This window comes from Branchiostoma lanceolatum, chromosome 10 (assembly GCF_035083965.1).
Source record: "Branchiostoma lanceolatum isolate klBraLanc5 chromosome 10, klBraLanc5.hap2, whole genome shotgun sequence".
In the NCBI taxonomy this organism is placed as follows: domain Eukaryota; kingdom Metazoa; phylum Chordata; class Leptocardii; order Amphioxiformes; family Branchiostomatidae; genus Branchiostoma; species Branchiostoma lanceolatum.
The window spans coordinates 6511834-6532290 of record NC_089731.1 but is presented as its reverse complement, the minus strand read 5'-3'; the positions used below and the strand labels follow the sequence as shown (position 1 = coordinate 6532290).

Below are 20457 nucleotides of genomic sequence, written 5' to 3'. Positions count from 1 at the left end.
CACCTGTCTGATCCAAGCAGATGCATGGTTCCGACGCATTTTTCCACACGAAACTCGACTCACCTATCAACATTGTTGTCAAACAAACTCGACTCACCTATCACAAACAAAGGCGAACGGAAAACACGCATCTGGTTAGAGCAAAGAGGTTTTATAAAACCTTATATCTGCTTAGAGATCCTTGATCACTCTGAACGGGCTTTGTAGGGTCTTGTAGGGGTAGTCTCTGTTTCACATACATAACCTCTGTTTGTTTTCCAAGTTGTATGGTTTGAACATTTTAAGACGGGGTGGAGACCTCCACAGTTAGAGCAAGGAAAGTTATAGGGAATACTGATCCGACATTTCCATTTTTCGGTCAGGCGGTCAGTCGACGTCCCGGACACGTCCTTGGTGGTCCGGGCGATGTCGGGCATGTCCCCCGGGCGGCGATGAGTCCTTCGGGACGGCCCGTCGGCGCGCGTGCCTCCTGTCAGCTCCGAATGGGTGGGCGACAGCTGTTGTCTTCGGACGATCTCAAAGCAGATATTGGGAGGGTCTCTCTCCGTCACTTTTGACTTTTCCGAGTGATGAGTCCTGTGGGACGGGCCGTCAGGGTGCACGCCTCGTTTCAGGCATGTGTGACTGACAGCTGTTAATTTATTTTGATTTCCAGGCAGATTTTGTGCATGAGGGAAGAAACATGTTTCATTTCGTAGTGTTCCGCGTATAAAACTAATCTCAGAGCAGATGTAAGGATCCGGACCAGCCTCTAGCTAAACAGATTTACTTGCGAAATGTTCCAAAAAAACGATTAAAACGTTAACACTGAGACTGAGCTGAATTCTTACATCTGCTTAGAGATTACACTGAACGGGCTTTGTAGGAGTAGTCTTTGTTTGACATACATAGCCTCTGTTCGTTCTTCAAGTTGTATGACATTTTTAAGACGACAAAACTCCAAAGAAGGTCTTCCCCCAACGTCTGCTTGAGGATTGACCTCCTTCGTCTCTCCGTGTGCGCGAACGCCCCCTAGTGCATCATTGCAGAAAGGGAAACCGTGCCGGTAAATGTCGTCTGCAAATCGTCCCAGATGACCCAAAAAGATCGGACGGTCCTTTTGAAATCCGGCACAGCGCTTTTTACAGCTTCATCCTTGGCTTCATGAGCCCGGGTAGAAAGTTACCCAGCAAGGCCGTAGGTTTATGCCTTAAACTTCAAAGCTTAATGCGTTAAAAGTTTTTAACAAGTATCGTTTCACTTCAAAGAGCGCCGCGTTGTGTCTTACTTTTCGGGGAGCTCTTCCGACGTTTTCTTGAGGAAACCTGAGACAACGGAGACCCCGTGTGTACACATCTTTTGTCACGAACGGTGGCGGTCACGTGACGGGGATATTCCTGAAAAAGCGGTGGCTAAATTTGTAGGAAGGGGGGCAGGCTAGGCTAGGCGTCTGTTTGTGCCGACGGGGTTCTGTGAAAGCGTCCGCTTGTTATGTTGGAATGCCCTCTGGACTGGTCACATCAAGAGTCAAGCGGGAAAAAGTGCTGATTTGATCCTCGAGGATTTGCAAGATCGCGGTGGTTGCACCGGTGTGGATTAACTCTGAAGTTGTATCAGGACGGAAGGAGAGGATACAGTTGTGCGTGCGGAGCTCACAGTGTCGTCCCCAGACGCGATCGGGTCGCTCTGCTAAGCCCTGTCGGATTCAGCGGTTCACGTTTCGGAAACCGGACAGGAAGGGTGCAGTGTTATTCTGTGCGGCAGCCCCAGGCATTTCGTATTGTGTGAGGCGGTGCTGCTTTCTTTATATTTCCTCCTGTCGGCTGTCAGTTGAGTCAGACACTGACCGTGCGAGCGCTAACGTTTGGTGGTGTTCTCTCTCTCTTTTACTCGTATTTATCGCGGAAGTTTTTTTGGCGTGTGGCCCACTAGGGTATAATTCAAGATTCTCCCTCAGGATATCGACAACGGTATCGTCGCTGGAGCCCGGCAATCGCACACCGCAGACCTAAGGCCAGAGTCGCGGCGGGCCTTGTGAGTTGTGTCGTCTCTGACGGTCTCCCTGTCACCCTCTCTAACATAATTTGGCGGTTTTGGATTCCTTTTAGACGAGAGAAGAGGTTTTATCAACAGACGAGAAGTGGAGACCACTCGAAACAGTTTACCCAACTGACGATTCCTGACATTTTTTCCGGGGTTTTCTGATACCGTTGTCGGGCACTTTGAGCCCCCTCGTGAAGAGTTCGCACAACCAGCGTACGGTACAGAACACAAGTCCGCACGGGCACAGTTGTACTTATTGGCAGCGGTACAACCAGCGGAGTTTTAGGAAGTCATCTGGTTTGTTCCTACGGCTCTTCAGCGGGATCTTTACCACAATGAAGTGGGCTACAGGAGTACGGGATTTGTACTGTCACTTCGTGCTGTGTTTGATTTCGGTGGGACTGAGAGGGATCCTCGCCAACAACTACCAGTACCAGCTTTATGCAGACCAGTAAGTACAGCAAGTACCCTTTTCAATAAGAGCTTGTTATCAACCATTGGGGCACACAAGGGTCGCACACACACAGATCCAAACAATCGGGCGACAATTGCTTGGTTTAATGGGGCTGTAGTAGGAGGATGTATGGAGTTGAGGGGGGTCTTGTTAGTAAGAGAAGAATGGGTGTTATACTAGGGGGTTAGCGAAAGGATCGTTACGCTTATGTCATGCTAATCAAGGCTGTCCGTGTAGGGAAATTAGGATGGGTATTGTTTCTGTTCCCTTTTGTTATAATTTGGACAAGCCTTTGATGTTGCTGAATGTTTCTCGTGCCTGTCGACGGTTACTGAGTGAATGAATGATCTGTAATATTTGAATGAAGGTATTTTCACCATCTTAAAGCTGTGAGTGTGAGGTGATTTCTAATCATATCATCTTGTTATAAAATCCCCACAGTTTTACGCCTGTGTTTGCAACATTTATTCCTTTTTTTCTAGAATTTGTTAAGGATAAGGTGAACCATTCAAAAGTACAATACTAGGAAATAGCACTAATTGTTGCAAAAACAAGGATGGAACACATAGAATGATCCAGATCCTTAGACCTTACATCTGCTTGGAGATTGGTGTGGCCATACCATCACGCAGACAGTGCGAGAGTTAACCACGTATTTCAAACTTTTTTTCAAGGAAGACAGACCGAATCTGAATTGCCTCTTCTCTTGTTCTTTTTGTGTGTGTCTTTTGGTCCCTGGCTTACCATTCAAGCAACAAAGAAGGGACAAACTATTTATGATATTTACTAGGTTCTCTGATGTTTCCTTTTCCTTGTTGCAAAATGACTTAATATCATATACATTAGTTTTATGGATATGTTGTGTATTCTTACTCTTGGCATGGCAGTAGAAAACAGCACATATCAGTATAGTGAACATTGGCGTTTTTGTTGTTGTTATTAGTTGTGGACTCCTGTATTTCTAAAGTAATTAGAGCTTAGAGGAGAACAGACCGAATCTGAATTGCCTCTTCTCTTGTTCTTTTTGTGTGTGTCTTTTGGTCCCTGGCTTACCTTTCAAGCAACAAAGAAGGGACAAACTACTTATGATATTTACTAGGTTCTCTGATGTTTCCTTTTCCTTGTCGCAAAAGGACTTAATATCATATACATTAGTTTTATGGATATGTTGTGTATTCTTACTCTTGGCATGGAAGTAGAGAATAGCACATATCAGTATAGTGAACCTTGGCGTTTTAGTTGTTATTATTAGTTGTGGACTCCTGTATTTCTAAAGTAATTAGAGAATAGATAAGTAGACCATTGAATAGTTGCTTTGTAGTAGAAAGATAGATACTTTCATGGATCATGTTTCATTATGTGCATGGCATGTCAATCTGTGTCTCTGTTTTATTAAATGTAAATGTGTTGACAAACCCCTATTGCCTACTAGATACAACATAAGTACTTTGCATTGTGTGTTGAAGTTAAATTTTTGCTTCCTGTGGTCGCCCACTCCTATTTCATTTCTATATAATATATATTATAATGTACCTTTTCCATGACCCAGCCTAAAGTTAATATTGGTTGTTATAATTGTAATGGACTGGGTGACCGCAGGAAGCGAAATGAAATATTTACATGGTTAAAAGATAAAAACTGTCATATTTATTGCCTACAAGAAACCCACTCTTTAATGTCTGTTGAAACAGAATGGCTGTCAGACTGGGGGGGACAAATATTTTTCAACCACGGCTTAAGTAATAGTAGAGGAGTTATGATTCTTTTCAATGCAAGTGTCTCCTACACAGTCCATCAGACCTTGAGTGACAACTCCGGTCGATGGATTGTGTTGGATATTTCTTTAGATTCTATGCGCTTCTGTTTGATTAATATATATGGCCCCAATTCTGACGACCCTTCTTTTTTCACAAACTTGGAATCAACTATACATAATTGCATTGATCCTACATTATATATTGTTGCCGCAGGAGACTTCAACACTGTTCTAAACTCAGATATGGACAGAACCGGACATCGACTTTTCAATTACCACCCTAAATCTCGCCAAGCTATTAATTCTTTATGTGTAAATTTAGACTTATTAGACATTTATAGACACAAAAATACTACGGAAAGACGATACACCTGGAGACGTCGTTTCCAGGCTAGCCGTATCGATTATTTCTTAATTTCCTTTTCGTTAGTTTCCTCCGTACAGAACGTTAGAATAGAAGATAGTTTTAGATCTGATCACTCTTTTATTGGACTATCACTTATTACCTCACCAATAACCAGGGGTAAAGGATATTGGAGATTTAACCAAGACTTATTAAGGGACTCAGTTTTCGTTAAAGAAACTTCAGATTTTATAACAGACTTTTTCCGTTATAATGAGGGTTCTGCAAATCCGCATGTCGTGTGGGACACTTTTAAATGCTGTGTTCGTGGACACATTATTAAATATTCTTCTTGGAAATATAAACAACGTACAAAAACGGAACTTTCCTTAACAAGTGAAATCTGCAGCCTGCAAGAGGAGCTAGATACTCTTTCAGATGCAAACATATTCGATAAGTTACAGGAAAAGAAACAAGAATTAGTATTGTTGTATCAAATAAAATCTAATAATATAATCGCCAGCAAAAGAGCCAAGTGGATGGAACAAGGAGAAAAATGTACTAAATTTTTTATGAACTTAGTCACCAAAGACAAAGCTCGGAAAAATATGTCTACATTTATCACAGCAGATGGGCAGGTTAAAACTAATCCGTTGCATATTCTTGAGGAACAAGCCAACTTTTATCATAGCCTTTATTCATTTAAGGAACCACCTATGTCAATAGATCAGGATATATTTGAACCTTTTTTTCCTAAATTGAAACCTGTTTCTTTATCTGCTGAGCAGCGTGAAAAATGTGAAGGATTAATAACTGAAAAAGAATTGAAGAGCGCAATTACTTCTTTTGCCTCCGGGAAAGCTCCGGGTCTCGACGGGCTCCCGATAGAATTTTACAAAACTTTCTTTAATTGTTTAAAGCAGCCCATGCTAGAGTGTTTTAACTTTTCTTACGGAAAAAATCAATTATCTGACACACAAAAAGTAGGCCTTATTTCGCTGATACTTAAGCAGGATCCTTCGGGACAGGAGAAAGATCCTTCATATATAAAGAATTGGCGCCCTATTAGCCTACTTAATTGTGATACACGTGTGTTATCCAAATGTCTCGCCTTTCGTATGAAACATGTTATTTCTAATTTGATATCTTATGACCAAACTGGTTTTTTACAGGGGCGTTGTATTAGCGATAACATACGGAGAATTTTAGAAATTATGGAATATTATGAGAGAAATGAATTGCCCGGTTTAATTTTCATTGCAGATTTTGAAAAAGCCTTCGATACTATTAGATTAGACTTTATTGTAAAAGCACTAGAATACTTTGGGTTTGGGAAATCTTTTATAACATGGATAGAAATTCTTTATAACGATATCTCTAGCAAAATTATAAATTACGGTTATATCTCTAAGTCTTTTAACCTGTCCCGCGGAGTTCGACAAGGCTGCCCCCTATCTCCATATCTTTTTATCTTAGGAGTTGAATTGCTCGCTATAAAAATTAGAAATAACATAGAAATTAAAGGCTTAGATACTTTTGGAATTAAATCTAAAGTCTCTCAATATGCGGATGATTCCAACTTCCCTCTTACTCCAGAACTTGGCTGTCTGTATGCATTGGTCAACGATTTAGAAAATTTTGCCTTATTATCAGGATTATGCCCTAATTTTGATAAATGCAAAATACTGAGGATTGGCTCGTTAAATGGTACAAACTTTTATTTACCGTGCTCTTTACCGATACTTTGGACAGATGGTCCTGTCGACATTCTTGGAATTCATATTCCAGTACTTTTTTCTGATATCATAGAAAGTAACTTTGATCGAAAATTTGTAAAGATTGACAAGATACTAATGCTATGGAAATCTAAATCTTTAACCCTTATGGGCAAAATCATTTTGGTCAATACTTTAATTGTACCTCAATTTATATTTCTACTAACCTCTCTTCCGTCCCCTCCCCCTACCTTCTTTGATAGATATGAGAAAAAGATTTTTAAATTTCTATGGGGAGATGGACCCGAGAGGGTTAAAAGGAAAACATTGTATGCTGCTTATGAACAAGGGGGGCTAAAGCTTAGAAACTTGCGGGCTGTAGATTTAACCTTGAAAGGCTCTTGGTTACCAAAACTGTACTTGAATAAGGATTGGTTTTGCTCCAAGCTTATCTTCTTATCTAGTTCTATATTTCGCACAAACTTGTTTCCTTTTTCTCAGCTTAAAAATGCGGATTTTGAATCTCTTATGGGGAAAAGATCACCTATAAGTACCTTTTTTACGCATGTAATACAGGCTTGGTTGAGGTTCCAACTTAGACCACCCGAGGGGGCGGTTGAGGTAAAACAACAGCTTTTATGTCTAAATTCAAATATAACTGTCAGTGGAAAACCATTTTTTTCTCAGGTATTGCTTAGTAGGGGGGTTGTTTTTGTAAATGACATCTTGGACTTAGAAAATAGGTTCTTATCATATAATGATCTGATCAAAAAATTTGGGGATGTATTTTCCGAATTCAAATATAACCAACTTATTTCGGCTATCCCTTCTATTTGGAAAGCCATGCTGAAACAGAACTCTCCAAGTTTGTTTGTATGTCTCCCTGTGTGTAGAAACATAGGCTGGCTTCGAAACTGTAAAATTAATAAATGTCTCTACCTATTTTTCATGAATGAAGCCAGCTTATGGGGAACTTCTGAAAAAGTTAAATTTTCATGGGAAGAATATTTTGACACCCCGCTACCATGGCGTGATGTGTATAGTTTGCCCTATAAAATATCCATAGATTCCTATAGCCGTATGTTTCAGTACAAATTGTTATTCAAATTTTTACCATGCAACAAAACACTATATCTATGGGGATTGATAGACTCCCCCTTGTGTAGTCTCTGTAAAGAGGAAGAAGAAACGGTTGTCCACCTATTTTGGAACTGTCATAAAACTGCACATTTTTGGAGACAGGTGGACGACTGGTTCTTCGAAATCACTGATATTCATTTGCATATTAATGCACTTAGTATAATTTTCGGTATCTTAAGTGATCGTTGCCCGGTTCTGTCGAATGTTATTATTCTGCTTGGTAAGATATTTGTCTTTAAACATCGCAATTATTCATTGAATTTACCAGCCTTTATATCCTTTGTTTCCTTCTATTATAAGTTAGAATTGAATATTGCAAACAGACAAGGAAAATTACATAAACATAGGGGGAAGTGGGGAAATTCAATACAGTTTTTTCTTGACAAATGATGGAAATTTAATTGTTCGTTGTGAATAAATATAGATATATTATTATTTGTATGCATCTATATCATTATATGTAGGCATCTATTATTATATGTATATTATTATATGTATGCATCTATATTATTATATGTATGCAAATATTATTATATGTATGCATCTTTGTGAGATCTATATGTATATATATATATATATATATATGTATGTATGCATATCTCTCTAAATATATAGGTATATGTGTATATATGTGTATTATATATGGGCATTAGGGGTTTCTGTACCAACTATTTTGTTCCCGGATTTTATGTTTTGATTTTGTGGTATCTCATGTGCTTTGTTTTGTTTTGTAAACTGCCATGCTTTTCTTTGTTTTTGTTAAAACGTGAATAAAGAAAGATTAAAAAAAAAAAAAAAAAAAACTTTTTTTCTATTTTCCCGTGTGTCCGGGCCTTACGTCTATGCTGGCCTCAGGTAGTGATGGTCGGACAGAGATGAGTCTGTGCCTTCACACGAAGGGCCATGAAGTGTTAGAGTGGGTTATGGTTGGACAGAGGGAGCCATCATGTAGTTGTGTCTTCACAGAGACAGTCAAGTGTGACTTAGTGAAACTTTGTTTTTGTTTTCTCCTCCAGGCCTAATGTGTGTCCTTACCAGGAGGTGGCGATGGTGGGACAGAGGGAGCCGTGTGTCCGTGCCTTCACTCGCACAGTCAAGGTGTGGAAACCGAACTGTGGGTCCTACCAAGACTGGTGTGTAGGGTACGAGAGGAGGTAAGAGGCAGTTTTCCCTAGTAATATTTTTCTCTTCGTATTCATATCTATTAGTATATAGATATGAGCAGTGAAACATTGAAAGAGATTCCTTTTTTGGTACTTCATTTCATACTGTAAATTCAGTTATTACAGTGGGGACTTAATTTCGAGGGAGGTTTTTAAGTTAGGGGTTGGGAAATGATTCTGTAGTATAGTAGTAGTACTATCGAAGTGAGTATTCCCCGTGTCATGGCAAAAGCCATGAGAACACCACAAACAATTTCAAAGTTTACAGTATTCACCAATGAGTGTTTATTTTATTGACAGTTTAGATTGATTAAGGGCCCCATTGAGGAGGGGTGTAATTATATCCATCAAAGAACAGGAAATCATTTATTCCTTGTCCTTGTTAAAGTAAACCATTTCTGAAACATAAACTTTAATGCTGATTATGTACCTTATACAACTTCCTACCAGTAGCCAGGTTGCAAAGAAATAGAGTTGTAAATTTGATAAAAACAATTTAGTAAAAGAAAACAATTAATTTCACATGTGCTGTATAAACATCACCATTGACACAAGAGCAACCTTAGACCTACAATTGGCATTATTAACTGGTCTTGTGTCTATAGACGAAATGACAATGGACGTCGACATTGCTCGGTTACCTTACACACTGTGTGTTGTCTTTCCGGCATTGTTATTGATTGATGCAATGTAAACTACAGCCTAGACATGCAAAATATATACACAGGGGCTGGACAGGGAACAGACAAAAAGAATGAAATAATCAATGTCACAAGTATGGTAGAAATGCCATCACTAAAACAACAGCAAATTATGTTGTAAAAATAACAATTACTTGTCTACAGACAAAACGACCACCATTATTCTTTAACCTTCTCCCTGCTGCCTAGCTGTCAACCAGTGTAAATTTGGCCAAGGGACTACGTTAGCTGGAAGAAGGTTAATCTTATGGGAGATAGACTGAGTATTGCGAAGTGCAAGTAACGAAAAGTTACAGGGAATGAATTGGAAATGAACCTACCACAAACGAACAAAAAGAAAACAATGAACTTCGCATGTACTCTAGAAATACTGCAACAAGCACAACAGCAAGTTATGTCATAAATGTGACAATTACTTGCCTACAGACAAAACAACTGTCATGTTTTGCTCACCAAGTAGAGTAATACAAAGCACAAATATCCAGAACGTACATAGAGATTGGATGGAAAATGTATTAACAGCAAACCAAACGAAAACAGCTTCACACGTATTTAGTTTACTTTCCATGTGTTATCACTGGGGCAAATTGGGCCATTGCCCTCACAATTGCTCATTAAGACTTTCCCTATGTCTACAGACCAAAGAACTATTGCTCTTCAACTCTTGTAGACTGTGTGTTGTGTAGAGAACCCCTCTCATGACCCCACACTATTTGCCTTCTTCCCTCAGCTCAGTGTTCCCCCAGTCACAAGTATTTGCCAAATGCAAACAGAGACTTCTTTCCCCTCACAAGCATTATTTTCCCGTCCGCAGAACTGCGTACTACACGGCGTATCGGCAGGTGTACCGGTCCACATACCAGACCAACTACCGCTGTTGCCAGGGTTACCAGCAGCTGAACCGAGAACCGGGATGCATGTATCGTAAGTCGGCGTCGCCTCCTAATCTTCTAACGCAACGCGGCTCCTCTATTCATGCCATCAAGCAGAGCCTAAGCAAGCAGAGGGTTTGTGTGGTTAAGTAGCTTTTGTCAATGGGGACGGAGCAATTAAACGGAGATGAGCAAACCGGGGCACCAATTGGCACCTCATTGCGATATGTAGGGCTCAGACTCACAGTAACATCTCTGGTATGGTAGATATAGTCGTTTGTTGAGACAACGCACATTAAAAGTTAACAATCGTCTGGTAATGTTGAAGAAATACCATCGCGTCTGCACTCTGCACACATTATTCAGAACAAGCCGTCAAGACCCTTTTCTATGTACGTTAGTAATGTTACCCTACTGCTACCATTGGTAGCCTGGGGTAAGCCAACTACCATATTTTCCCAGTGGCCCCTATGTGAACCACAGGGTATGAACCAACATTTGCGGGTCAGAGGGAAACCATACCAGTGATCACTGCTGTGTGATTTATGTGAGAAGTCTGCATGGTCAAGTCTGTCCATTGACACAGTTAGCCTGGGGTGGACCACTGGGTAATGGTACAGTCTGAATCCCATGAAGGACATCCTCTGGAGACCTGAAATCTGATTGAGAGAAAGAGAGAGAGGGAATGGTAAAGAAAGAGATAGTGAGAGAGACAGACAAAAAGAGAGAGAGGGGGGGGCAAACAGAGACAGGCAACAAAGGGAAACAAACTGTTGGGAAAAGGGGGGGGGGGGTGAGGAGTGCAAGATGGACCGAAAAGACACGATGTAGCAATGAATGAGGTATTTTCTACCTCTAATTCTAACAAGAATGACAAACCTCATGTGACAGTTTATACAGGGTAAACGTTTTGCAAATATTTGATGTTTTTGAGAAGTTCGGGAAGGTTCTAGAAAGTAATGTGTGTTCCTGCTGACACTTATCATTTAATCTGGCTTTGCAGGCTTATCAGGACAGCTCCTTAGAGCAGGATGCTGGGAAAGCCCCAGGGTTTCTATCACATCTCTATCACTTGATGTAATCTGTATCAGTGTCTGAGAACCAGGCTATAGAGACTGTGAGCCAGACTAGGGGGTCTGAATGAGAAAGTCTGTACAGTTCATGGTGAATTTGGGAGTATGGCTGACTTCACTTTACGCTTAGTTCAAAACCTTTCCTGCAAATTACACAAAATTGCTGATAACGCTTCACCTTAAATCTATGTAGCTGCCTTCGAATTACATAAAACTGGAACAGCTGATCATGCCCGAAGCAGAAGGCATGCGGGGTCCCAGACAAGAGACTGAATGACATCCTGTGCAACTGTTGCAGGGGATCACCGGCAAAGATCTGTTGGGTTTTCCGCAGCAATAATAGAAGCCCCCACCTTCTATCTGGACCAGTAGGCAGCACAAATAAATAGAGGGTTTGGACTGAGGTCAGCATGGAAATTTGAGACCGGGCCTCTAACTGCTTGGCTGGCTCACTCTACAGTTCATTTAGACTAGACAGAGGATTTGAAAGACTGTGTTGGATATTCAGATTTGATATCTTGAACAGATTCCTTAGCCCAGCTCATGGGGGGGCAGAATGATAAAAGTGCATAGCGTAGTGGATAGGTGCTCACTATGTATTTTTTTGGACTCTGGTTTACTTCTACAAGGCAAAGAGTGGACCTTGTGGCCGAAGCTTCTGAAGGGAAGATCTGACTTAACCCTTACTATCCCATGCACACGTTTTGGCTCTAAACTTTCCACATAATCTCACTCCAATAATATAGATGTTGACCAAGTAAACACGTTCAGACTGGTTCATTTCAATCTGTGAAATCCCTTCTATAGATATGCTTGGTTAGAATTTCATCCAATAATCTGTTTACTTACCCCAATTATGTGAAGTGAATTGCTGGAGATTGGTTCATTTCAGCCTCTAAATCTATTTTACAGAAACTGCTTGGTTAGGATTTATCAATTTGGGCAAGGATAGAGCTACAGTGTCTGTTTTCTTTTTTGCTTGCTTAGGATTTCACTGTGATAATCACTTTTCTATAGATAGGAAGTAAATTCTTGGTTAAAATTTCCTTTCAACAATCAGTGTAGTTTAGACCTCTCATGAATTATGAAGTAAATTGAAAGGAATTTCTTCATTTTACTCAATAGAGCTATTTTTAAAGCTCTGATAGGATTTCACTGTGGTAATCCGCTTTTTAATAAAGGTATTTTGCTCTAATTATGAGACAGAGACCAACAGAGATCACTTCATTTCAAACAGGGAGCCCCTTTGTGTAACTTTTCCCAATGGGCTCTTCTGCCAGAGACCCCCAGGGAACTGCATGCTGGGATACATGGCCTGTCAACTGGTCCTTATCAAGCTGATTGATCAGATCGGAGGGAAAGTTAAAGGGGTTGACATGAAAGGGAAGGTCAGGCTGAGAGTAGCCCTCTGCTGGACTCCTCAGGCAGTAGACTCCAAGCAGATGTTGGGGCAAAAGATCGTAACCTTTTCCGTCTGATAGACTTTTCTCACAGTCAGAATTCTTTGAGTTGCTGTCAGAGGAGCCTGGCAGTCAGAAAAAGTTACAGTTTCTACCTCAACATCTGCTTGGAGATAAGAATCAGCACTCCATAAAAGGTTGATATTTTTCATAGTCTTCACATTTTCTATCGAAAGCCAATGCTTGGTTAAAAGTTCATCCTCATTCCTGGTTTTCAGGTTGATGGAGCCAAATTATTTTGGATGCTTCAAATGGCCAAATGTAAAGAATCTCCCTCTAATTGCTATGTCTAAAATAGCTCACAGTCCAGAGTCTAGAATAGCCAGAATATTATGTAAAGCTGAGTAAAAGGGGGTGCCATCTCCATGGCCAAATGTGGACAGAGATGTCCTCCCAGATTTTTCTCCTCAGATATGGTGAGAGTGATGGGCTGACAGCTAATTTGTCACCTTGCATTAGGGCTGGATTAAACAAGATAACGAGAGATATTGTCTTTTTCAAGAGATGCAGAAGTCAGATTCAGAGCTTCAAATGGCTGTTGCTGTTCGATACAATGTATGTGTGACACGTTGCCACTGCTGTATGCCCTGTAAGCTAATTGTGAACTTGCACTAAAGGATGGTTTGACAAAAGTTCCTACTCTCTAGCAAGGCCATCTCTGAAACTTGTTCTTTTGTAGCAAGGGAAAAGTATTTGTATCTGCCAGTTTGCTTCTCAGGTTTGATGTTTGTTTGTTATATTTGTATGGGAGGGTGAAAAGGTCAAGGGTGTAGCGACCTTGGACTCAAGCTTGTCCCTAAGGCGTTAATCAGTTTAGCAGAAGGGATTAAGGCGTTTGTTAGCAACCAAGAGGGTTCAAGGTTGTTCTGCATTCTCAGGATTTGTGACTAGCTGATCAACCCAGCTGCCGCCTTCACAGAATATAATCAAGGAAACCAGCTTGCAACCTTCCTAGGTTGTATGGTTATATAAATCTAACCTCATTATAGTCATCCTGGCTTGTATAATCATGCAAACCGCATTATAGTTGTCCTGGTACATGTACTAGTATGTAATTAGCCTGGGCACCATCCTTCATAGTTACCGTTGGCTCCCCCATTTTGCTTGACAATGTACATGTAGTCTAGATCTACCACGCAGAGTAAGCAAGCGAAAAGGGAGAGCGGTAACTACAGAGGATATTTGGTGCCCAGGCTAGTATAAACCTTACTACGGTCTAATAATGTATACTTTTATGAACTCTGGGATGGGCACTTCTTTCAGCCCCTCTAAAGCTTTCCTTGGATATCTTACAGCATTCTACACCCTTTTAAATCGTTACTAGAAGATGTAATTCTATCACCCCTATTTCAGTCATGCTGGAGGCTATACTGTATCCTGCTATGGTGAAAGAGAAGAGACGTTTAGGTGATCATTTCAGTCTCATCATTCAGCAGAGGGCTCCATGTGGCAGTGAAGTGAAATGGGGGTGTTTAAATGGGCAGGCAGTGAAAGCTTTATTTGTTGGCAGTGGTCCATTCAATGCAACCCTTCCAAATACTGAGTCTGAAGTTGGAGCGAAGTAGTAGGAGTGAACATGAACTCATTTTCAAGTGATAAAGATTTTTGTTGGATGAAGGCCTTATTTTTAACGAAACACTAGTTCTTTCTGTACCTTTGTTTTCGTACTAAAATTGCTATGCCATTGAAGCATCTCAGAGGTCAATGCAAAAACCATGAAATTAAAAACCACAGAGAATATTTATCTGTTTACAGCATATTCAAATTCTGAGAGGGAGGGGGGCTCCTATCCCTTTCACTATAATTCCCAACTCAGCATGTACATGTGTTCAATTAGCAGTGAACCCCACCCTTTCCTAGTGAACAGCTTTCTTAAACTGCCCCCTGCAATTTTCCAAATTAGAAATATCCCTTGACAAGACCACTCCTAATTTTTTGGTGTCCTGCATCTAAACCAGATGTCCTAGGTAAAGGAGATGAAACGCAGAGAAATTAAGCCTGACTGTTCTTTGATCTTGGCTGTGACAGAGAGATAAAGGAATGCTTGCATTTTGTGGTCTCAATAGTAGTTGTACCATAACAGTACAGTAGTAGTGCCATAACAGTACAATAGTGGAAGACCCTTGCAAAGACGGGATGGCAAGTGTACTGTTTCTTTTAGATTATTGCACTGAAACAATTCAATTGCAACAAGGTTGATGCAGATATCACAACAGTTATCGGATAGCTTTGCAAGTGCATGTACAGGATGTCTTTAATTGCTTTGTTTATTTTGGGTTTGTTTTATCCAGACAAATACAACAAACAAATGGCTTAACAAAATAGTTGAAAATAAACAAAAACTCCTGGGGTTTCCAGTTGTTCTAGGGTACTTAACAACTAAAATAAATATAGGCTAATAAATAAACCAGCTTTGTGATGTAGAAAATGCAGTTTTCAAAACAAAGTGTCCAAAGCATATTCTGTACAGTCTGAAATGTCCGCGGTGGTTTTATGTTCATGATTTTACACTGCGAACTCATCACACGGTGAGCTTAAAATAACAGGAACACCCCCTTTCGCCCTCTTACCGCAAAATTAAGTCCCTGCGAAATAAAATGAATTAACATTACTTCCTGGACACAATTATGTCCAGATCTGACCAAGTTCTCACCCTCGGACCATGTGAACTGATATACACACCATGTCACAAATAAACACCCCTATCGCTAAGTACACACTGCAAAGTGCGCCCACAAAAGACGACAAGGAGTTGGAATGCCTGTGCTTTTTTTCTCCTGTGACAATTGCGGCGTGCGAAGCTTAGAAAGCGGTATCCGAAGGTAAACACGTGCAACCTTCCAGGTCGGTCGTCTGGCGGTGGCCCAGAATTGTCTCCAATGGGTCCAAATGTGTTGTATGTCTCCCACTGGCAGGGGGTGATATCAGAACAGTTGTGTTTATTTTCAAATAAGCTGTCATCTTCTCTAAATCTGTCTAATAGGCCAGCAAGTGGTGGTTAGAAAGCAATCAATCACTACAAAGCTGCTACTAGATATTTATTAAACTGTAAATCAAGTCTAGATGGTCTATATCAGCTTGATTTGGTCAATTGGTGTCCTTCAAGTAACAAAGTGATCTGCTGTGTGCAATGATAACTGTAGTTTTTCCAGCATGCTGTTTTGTAGAAGCATGACATACATGTAAAGCCTGAGGGCTGGCCAACTAGGGTTAGCTCTGGCAACTAGCACAGAAAACTATATGAAAAATACTCAAATAGCATGAGGCCTTTATAACTAAAGTTCTAAAGCATTATTTACCCAAAATATAGAGCCAGTTGAAATTCTTGAGGAAAATATTATTATAACTTTGTTTGATGTTACATTGTAGATCTAACCTTTAAAAATTGCCAGCAATAAAACGTCCCAATTAACACATTTTGAAATCTTCAAAAATGCAATGTTCACTAAATTTAGTGCCTATCAGACCTATAGTCAATCAAACTTTTTAATTCATGAGTTAGACACGAATATGGTATAGTGAAGAAAGACTGGTAGAAGGCCTGCAGCATTGAGGAAATAGCAAGAGACATAGCAGCAAAAGCGGAATTCCCAAGCTAAAGTAGTATATCGCATTTGAGATAAAGGTAAAATACGAGCACATCCGGACCACTTTGGTTGAGAATGTGTAGCCATAGCAGTAAATACAGGGTGAAGTGTGTGGTGCTACAGGAATTATACCCTCTGGCCCTCAACCTCAACTCATGAACTCCAAGGCCAGGTTTCCAGCTGGGACGTCTGTCTGAAGTCTCCAGCCTTCTCCAGCAGCTGAAAAAGTAATAAAACTAATTAAAAGTTGACCAATTGTGGTGGATAGTTTGTAAGAGGACTAATCTGCTAACTGGACCTTCTATGGTTGGTTAACATCTATGGTAGATTAGAGTAGATTAGAGCAGTGTAATCCCCAAGCAGATGTTTGAAGGCAAAATTGTGTTGTTTTCTAAATCTAACTCCCAATTTCTGCTACAAACGTGCGGCCAAGAAAAATGCCACGATTTTGCCTTCCAACATCTGCTTGGAGAGGAGGGTAGAGTGTAGAATTCAGGTTTAGGTACATCTCTGGTCTCTGTAGGTTATTCAGTACCCTGTAGTTGTACACCATTGGATAGTTTTCCGTGTATTGGTCCAGACTTGCTTTAAAGGTCTGTAATACTATAATTGTCCTTCCATGTGGCCAACTTCTGTAATCTATCAGCCACCAAATGAATCTGATAAAGACAATAAACCAAGAGCTCAACTGAATCCATCCCTTGTGCAGCTTGCACCTATCAACTGTAGTTACCAAGCTACTATATTTGACGGTGAAAAGCTAACAGGTTTAACGGGTTGTACCTTTGTAACTTAGTAATAAAAAAAAATCACACACCAAATTTTTATGAAATTCCTAAATTTTTAAGGAGTCCTTTGGAGCTTAGTCTGTCTGTGTCCTTGGTATTGTGTTTCTGTCCCATACCTGGTTGCAAGAGAAACCCTGGGCAGCACTCCACACCATCACTTGATAGGGTTCTCCAGAACGCACTGAAACAACAAACTCCCCAACTTCAAACAAACCCATGCAAGCTGATCCCAGGCTGTGTTATGTGGGGTGACAAGCCCTAGCCAGGCAGGGGTCCCTCCCCAAACCAGCAGATACCAACCAAACTTTGCCCAGCCCGGAGTCGTAAATCATTGGCCGACAGAGGAGCCTGCAGTGTTTTGACAAATGGTTTGGTTTAGTTGGGGACAGAGGAGAAGAGATACTTGCCCTGAACCCAGCTCATATTTTGCAATGTCGTGATGTTAGTTATTTTGGAAGGACTCCACCTTTAAGAAATGCTGAACCAGCTTGTTTTCGCTGTGTTTATTTGCTATTTCTTCTTCTCTTCTTGTTCTTCTCGTTGCAGACCATCGCAAGTTTGTGTACCACGTAGAAAACAACTATTATGATCATTCAATATATACACCATCATTATTTCTTTCAACAGGTACAATGCAACCTAAGGAAGAGTTGAGTCAATATTTTGAAAGATATTCAGACTGTCACAGCTCATAAATCATGTGCAGTCAGTGTTTTGACAAATGGTTCAGTTCAGATGGGGACAGGAAAGAGCCCCTTGCCCTCCACCCAGCTCGTATTTTGCCAAGCCCTGATGTTATTTGTTTGGATTGATGCCACCCCTAAAACTTCTGAGTCAGCTTTTAACCAAGAGTTTGAAGATCTCTCGACTCTTGGAAATAGAGTTTCTCGTAAGCCTTCTTTAAATGTAGATAATTGATTATGCAAGTAAGGTTTTGATTAAAAAAATCACATGTCCATTTATCACTCCCTCTCACTCTTCGGTGAAAGTGATGATTCTTATGGAATGTATAACTTCGAAAACACAAACAGCAAAAACAATGCCTCCCCTGAAATAGTAGCCTCTTCCATTGACCCCTTGACCTGGGATGCCTGTCATTACTGGCTAATTTATTAGTTCTACTACTGTACATCCCAACTCTACTTCCTGTCATTCTTGCATGTCTGACCTTTGCAGTGACAATTGTCACTCACTTCCTACCACTATACTGACAGTGTATTCAAAGTATTACAGTGGTGTTCCAGTGCCACCAACTGACCAGTCTAACTGGTCCGAACCTTTTAATCTAGCGGTAAGTGCATGTGGTCTGTGCGCTGGTGGGCCCGGGTTGAATCCCAGGGAGCCAGGAGAATGTGCTACTCGCCTCTTGTGTTTCAAAACAACTACGAACACACAAGAGCACAAACATCCAGGCACGCCGAAAACAAAACCTCTGTACATGGAGGTTACAATACTAAGCTACAACGGATTCTCTGAGGTTCAAACGATGTCAACAGTCAGCAGTGACTCCACATTCTCACCTAAGTGAAGTAAAAGCCCTCCATTGTGAGAGGAGATATCCCCCTAACCCTGCTATCAGGGAAATTACTGGGTCTGCATCACTATCAGCTGTCCTGATCTCTCCTAATTTGGGTGATGGAGTGAAATTATTTGAGCAGACATCTTGTATGAATCATGCCTTTGTTGTTGGAGAGATAAAATGCAGGTTTTGGAGTCAGGAGTCACTCAGTGATCTGTGTGTGGTGTGGGTCTGTGCAGGCTCATATCCTGTTTCTGATTTGGGGGTTTAAAAATGAAAAGATCTGGTTGGGCCAGGTCAGCTCAAATGCTTGCTTCTACACCTGTCTGTTTGTTTGTTTTCTCTAGTGTTATTTGTTTGTTTGCTTGTTTAGAGCATGGTAATTCAGGGAGCTATGAATAGATTTTTATGATTTTTAATTTTTTATTGTTGGTAGATCTTATCTAAAAGGATCATTTTTAGAAACTCCAAGATGCATATGCAGGATCATGGAATATCCTTGATAAGTGTTTACAATTTCAACACAAGGCCATGTTCTAACTAATCCTGAAAAGTTTTCAATAGTCTAATTGGTTATTGTTCTCTTAAACTTGAAAATTTGGAGTAACTTGTCATAGACAATGTACAACAAATTGTCACTAACTAGAAAGTTTCTCCCTCATTCTTCATTGTTAGGTGGTCTCAAATTTGCATAATCCTTAATCTCATTTTCTTGCTAATTGCAGTTTTCATTGTCTTTAGTTAACCATGTAGAATGACAGCTGGTGGCCTGAGAACTTATGCCCATCACACTAGAGCATGTCCATTCTCAGACATTTTGTCAGAAATACCTTACACATTTACAATTGCATCTAAGACAGGGAGGTAGACTTCAAAAGCAGTGTCTGACCTGTTGCTAATGACTAGTTTACACTGCAAAGACTAGTTTGGTGGCCTGTAATAATGTTCATCATCTGTAAGGTCAGAGAGATGTAATTACAGTTTTCAACAATCCCGAGGTATGCACACTTTAGATTTCCAGGTGTTCAAGACATTATTGACTCTAAGGGTACCCTGCAGAAGAGAGATATAAATTGATAGGTTTAGCAAAGATATGCCAGAGCATGTGTCTACCCATTTTGAAGACTGTACTAGCATATACCACCTGTGGAGCTTCTACACAGACAGTTTATCTTTGAAAGGTGTGATACACACCAATTATGATGTAATTAATACCTGCATGTGCTCTTTTAATGTGCCACTCCCATCATCTCCACAGCTGGGCTCCTTTGTTGGAAAATCAGAAGCTGCAGGTCAATTTACCTAAGTTAAATTGTGCTTGTCAAATGGAATAGACTCTTCTGTAAAATGCAGGTAAAACGTTTTGAAACTTGCCGTTACCTTGGATCATTGTAGGCGTGCTTATGAACAAGGCGGTGAAAGTCTTCATGTCAGTCTGTACTATTTCAGGGAGGAGGAAAGGGGTATTATGAGCCCTGCAAAAGGATCTAGAAGCAATGTCAGACAGGGATTACAGGTCTTAAACATTATAGCCTTGAGAAGTTCCAGTGATTGCTGCACTAGCTCCCATCATTTTTATGGTTGGAGGCCTCATAAACCTCATTTTATGGATGACATTTGCATACAGTTTGATTGTTACTTGTTCTTCTGAAAGAAGAAATTTTAATCCTTTTAAATGATTCTGTGGTAACTTGCTAGTAGACAAAAATAGCCCTTTGTAACAACACTACCACAAGATGAGATAATAGTCTATTAGATATGCAGTCTTCAGAATGTTCTGCTCCTGGCAAGACATTTAGCTTAAAGTGTTCTGAGCAAAGGTCCCGCTCTGATGTCTAGTGGCACACAGGACAACAACTTTCCT

General features: G+C 40.4%; 1 protein-coding gene across 4 annotated transcripts in view; it reads left to right on the top strand.

Moving 5' to 3' along the window:
* Positions 1–1284: 1284 nt before the first annotated feature.
* Positions 1285–20457, top strand: part of LOC136443933 (multiple epidermal growth factor-like domains protein 6) — a 107395-nt gene continuing 88222 nt past the window's right edge. The window contains exons 1-3 of one of the 4 annotated variants that reach the window (XM_066441308.1): positions 1285–2473; positions 8447–8584; positions 10109–10218. In XM_066441308.1, the coding sequence (XP_066297405.1) occupies positions 2358–2473; positions 8447–8584; positions 10109–10218 (364 nt within the window). In that variant the 5' untranslated portion in view covers positions 1285–2357. The remainder of the gene's footprint in view (positions 2474–8446; positions 8585–10108; positions 10219–20457) is intronic. The other 3 variants (XM_066441309.1, XM_066441311.1, XM_066441312.1) reach the window with 3 other exon arrangements.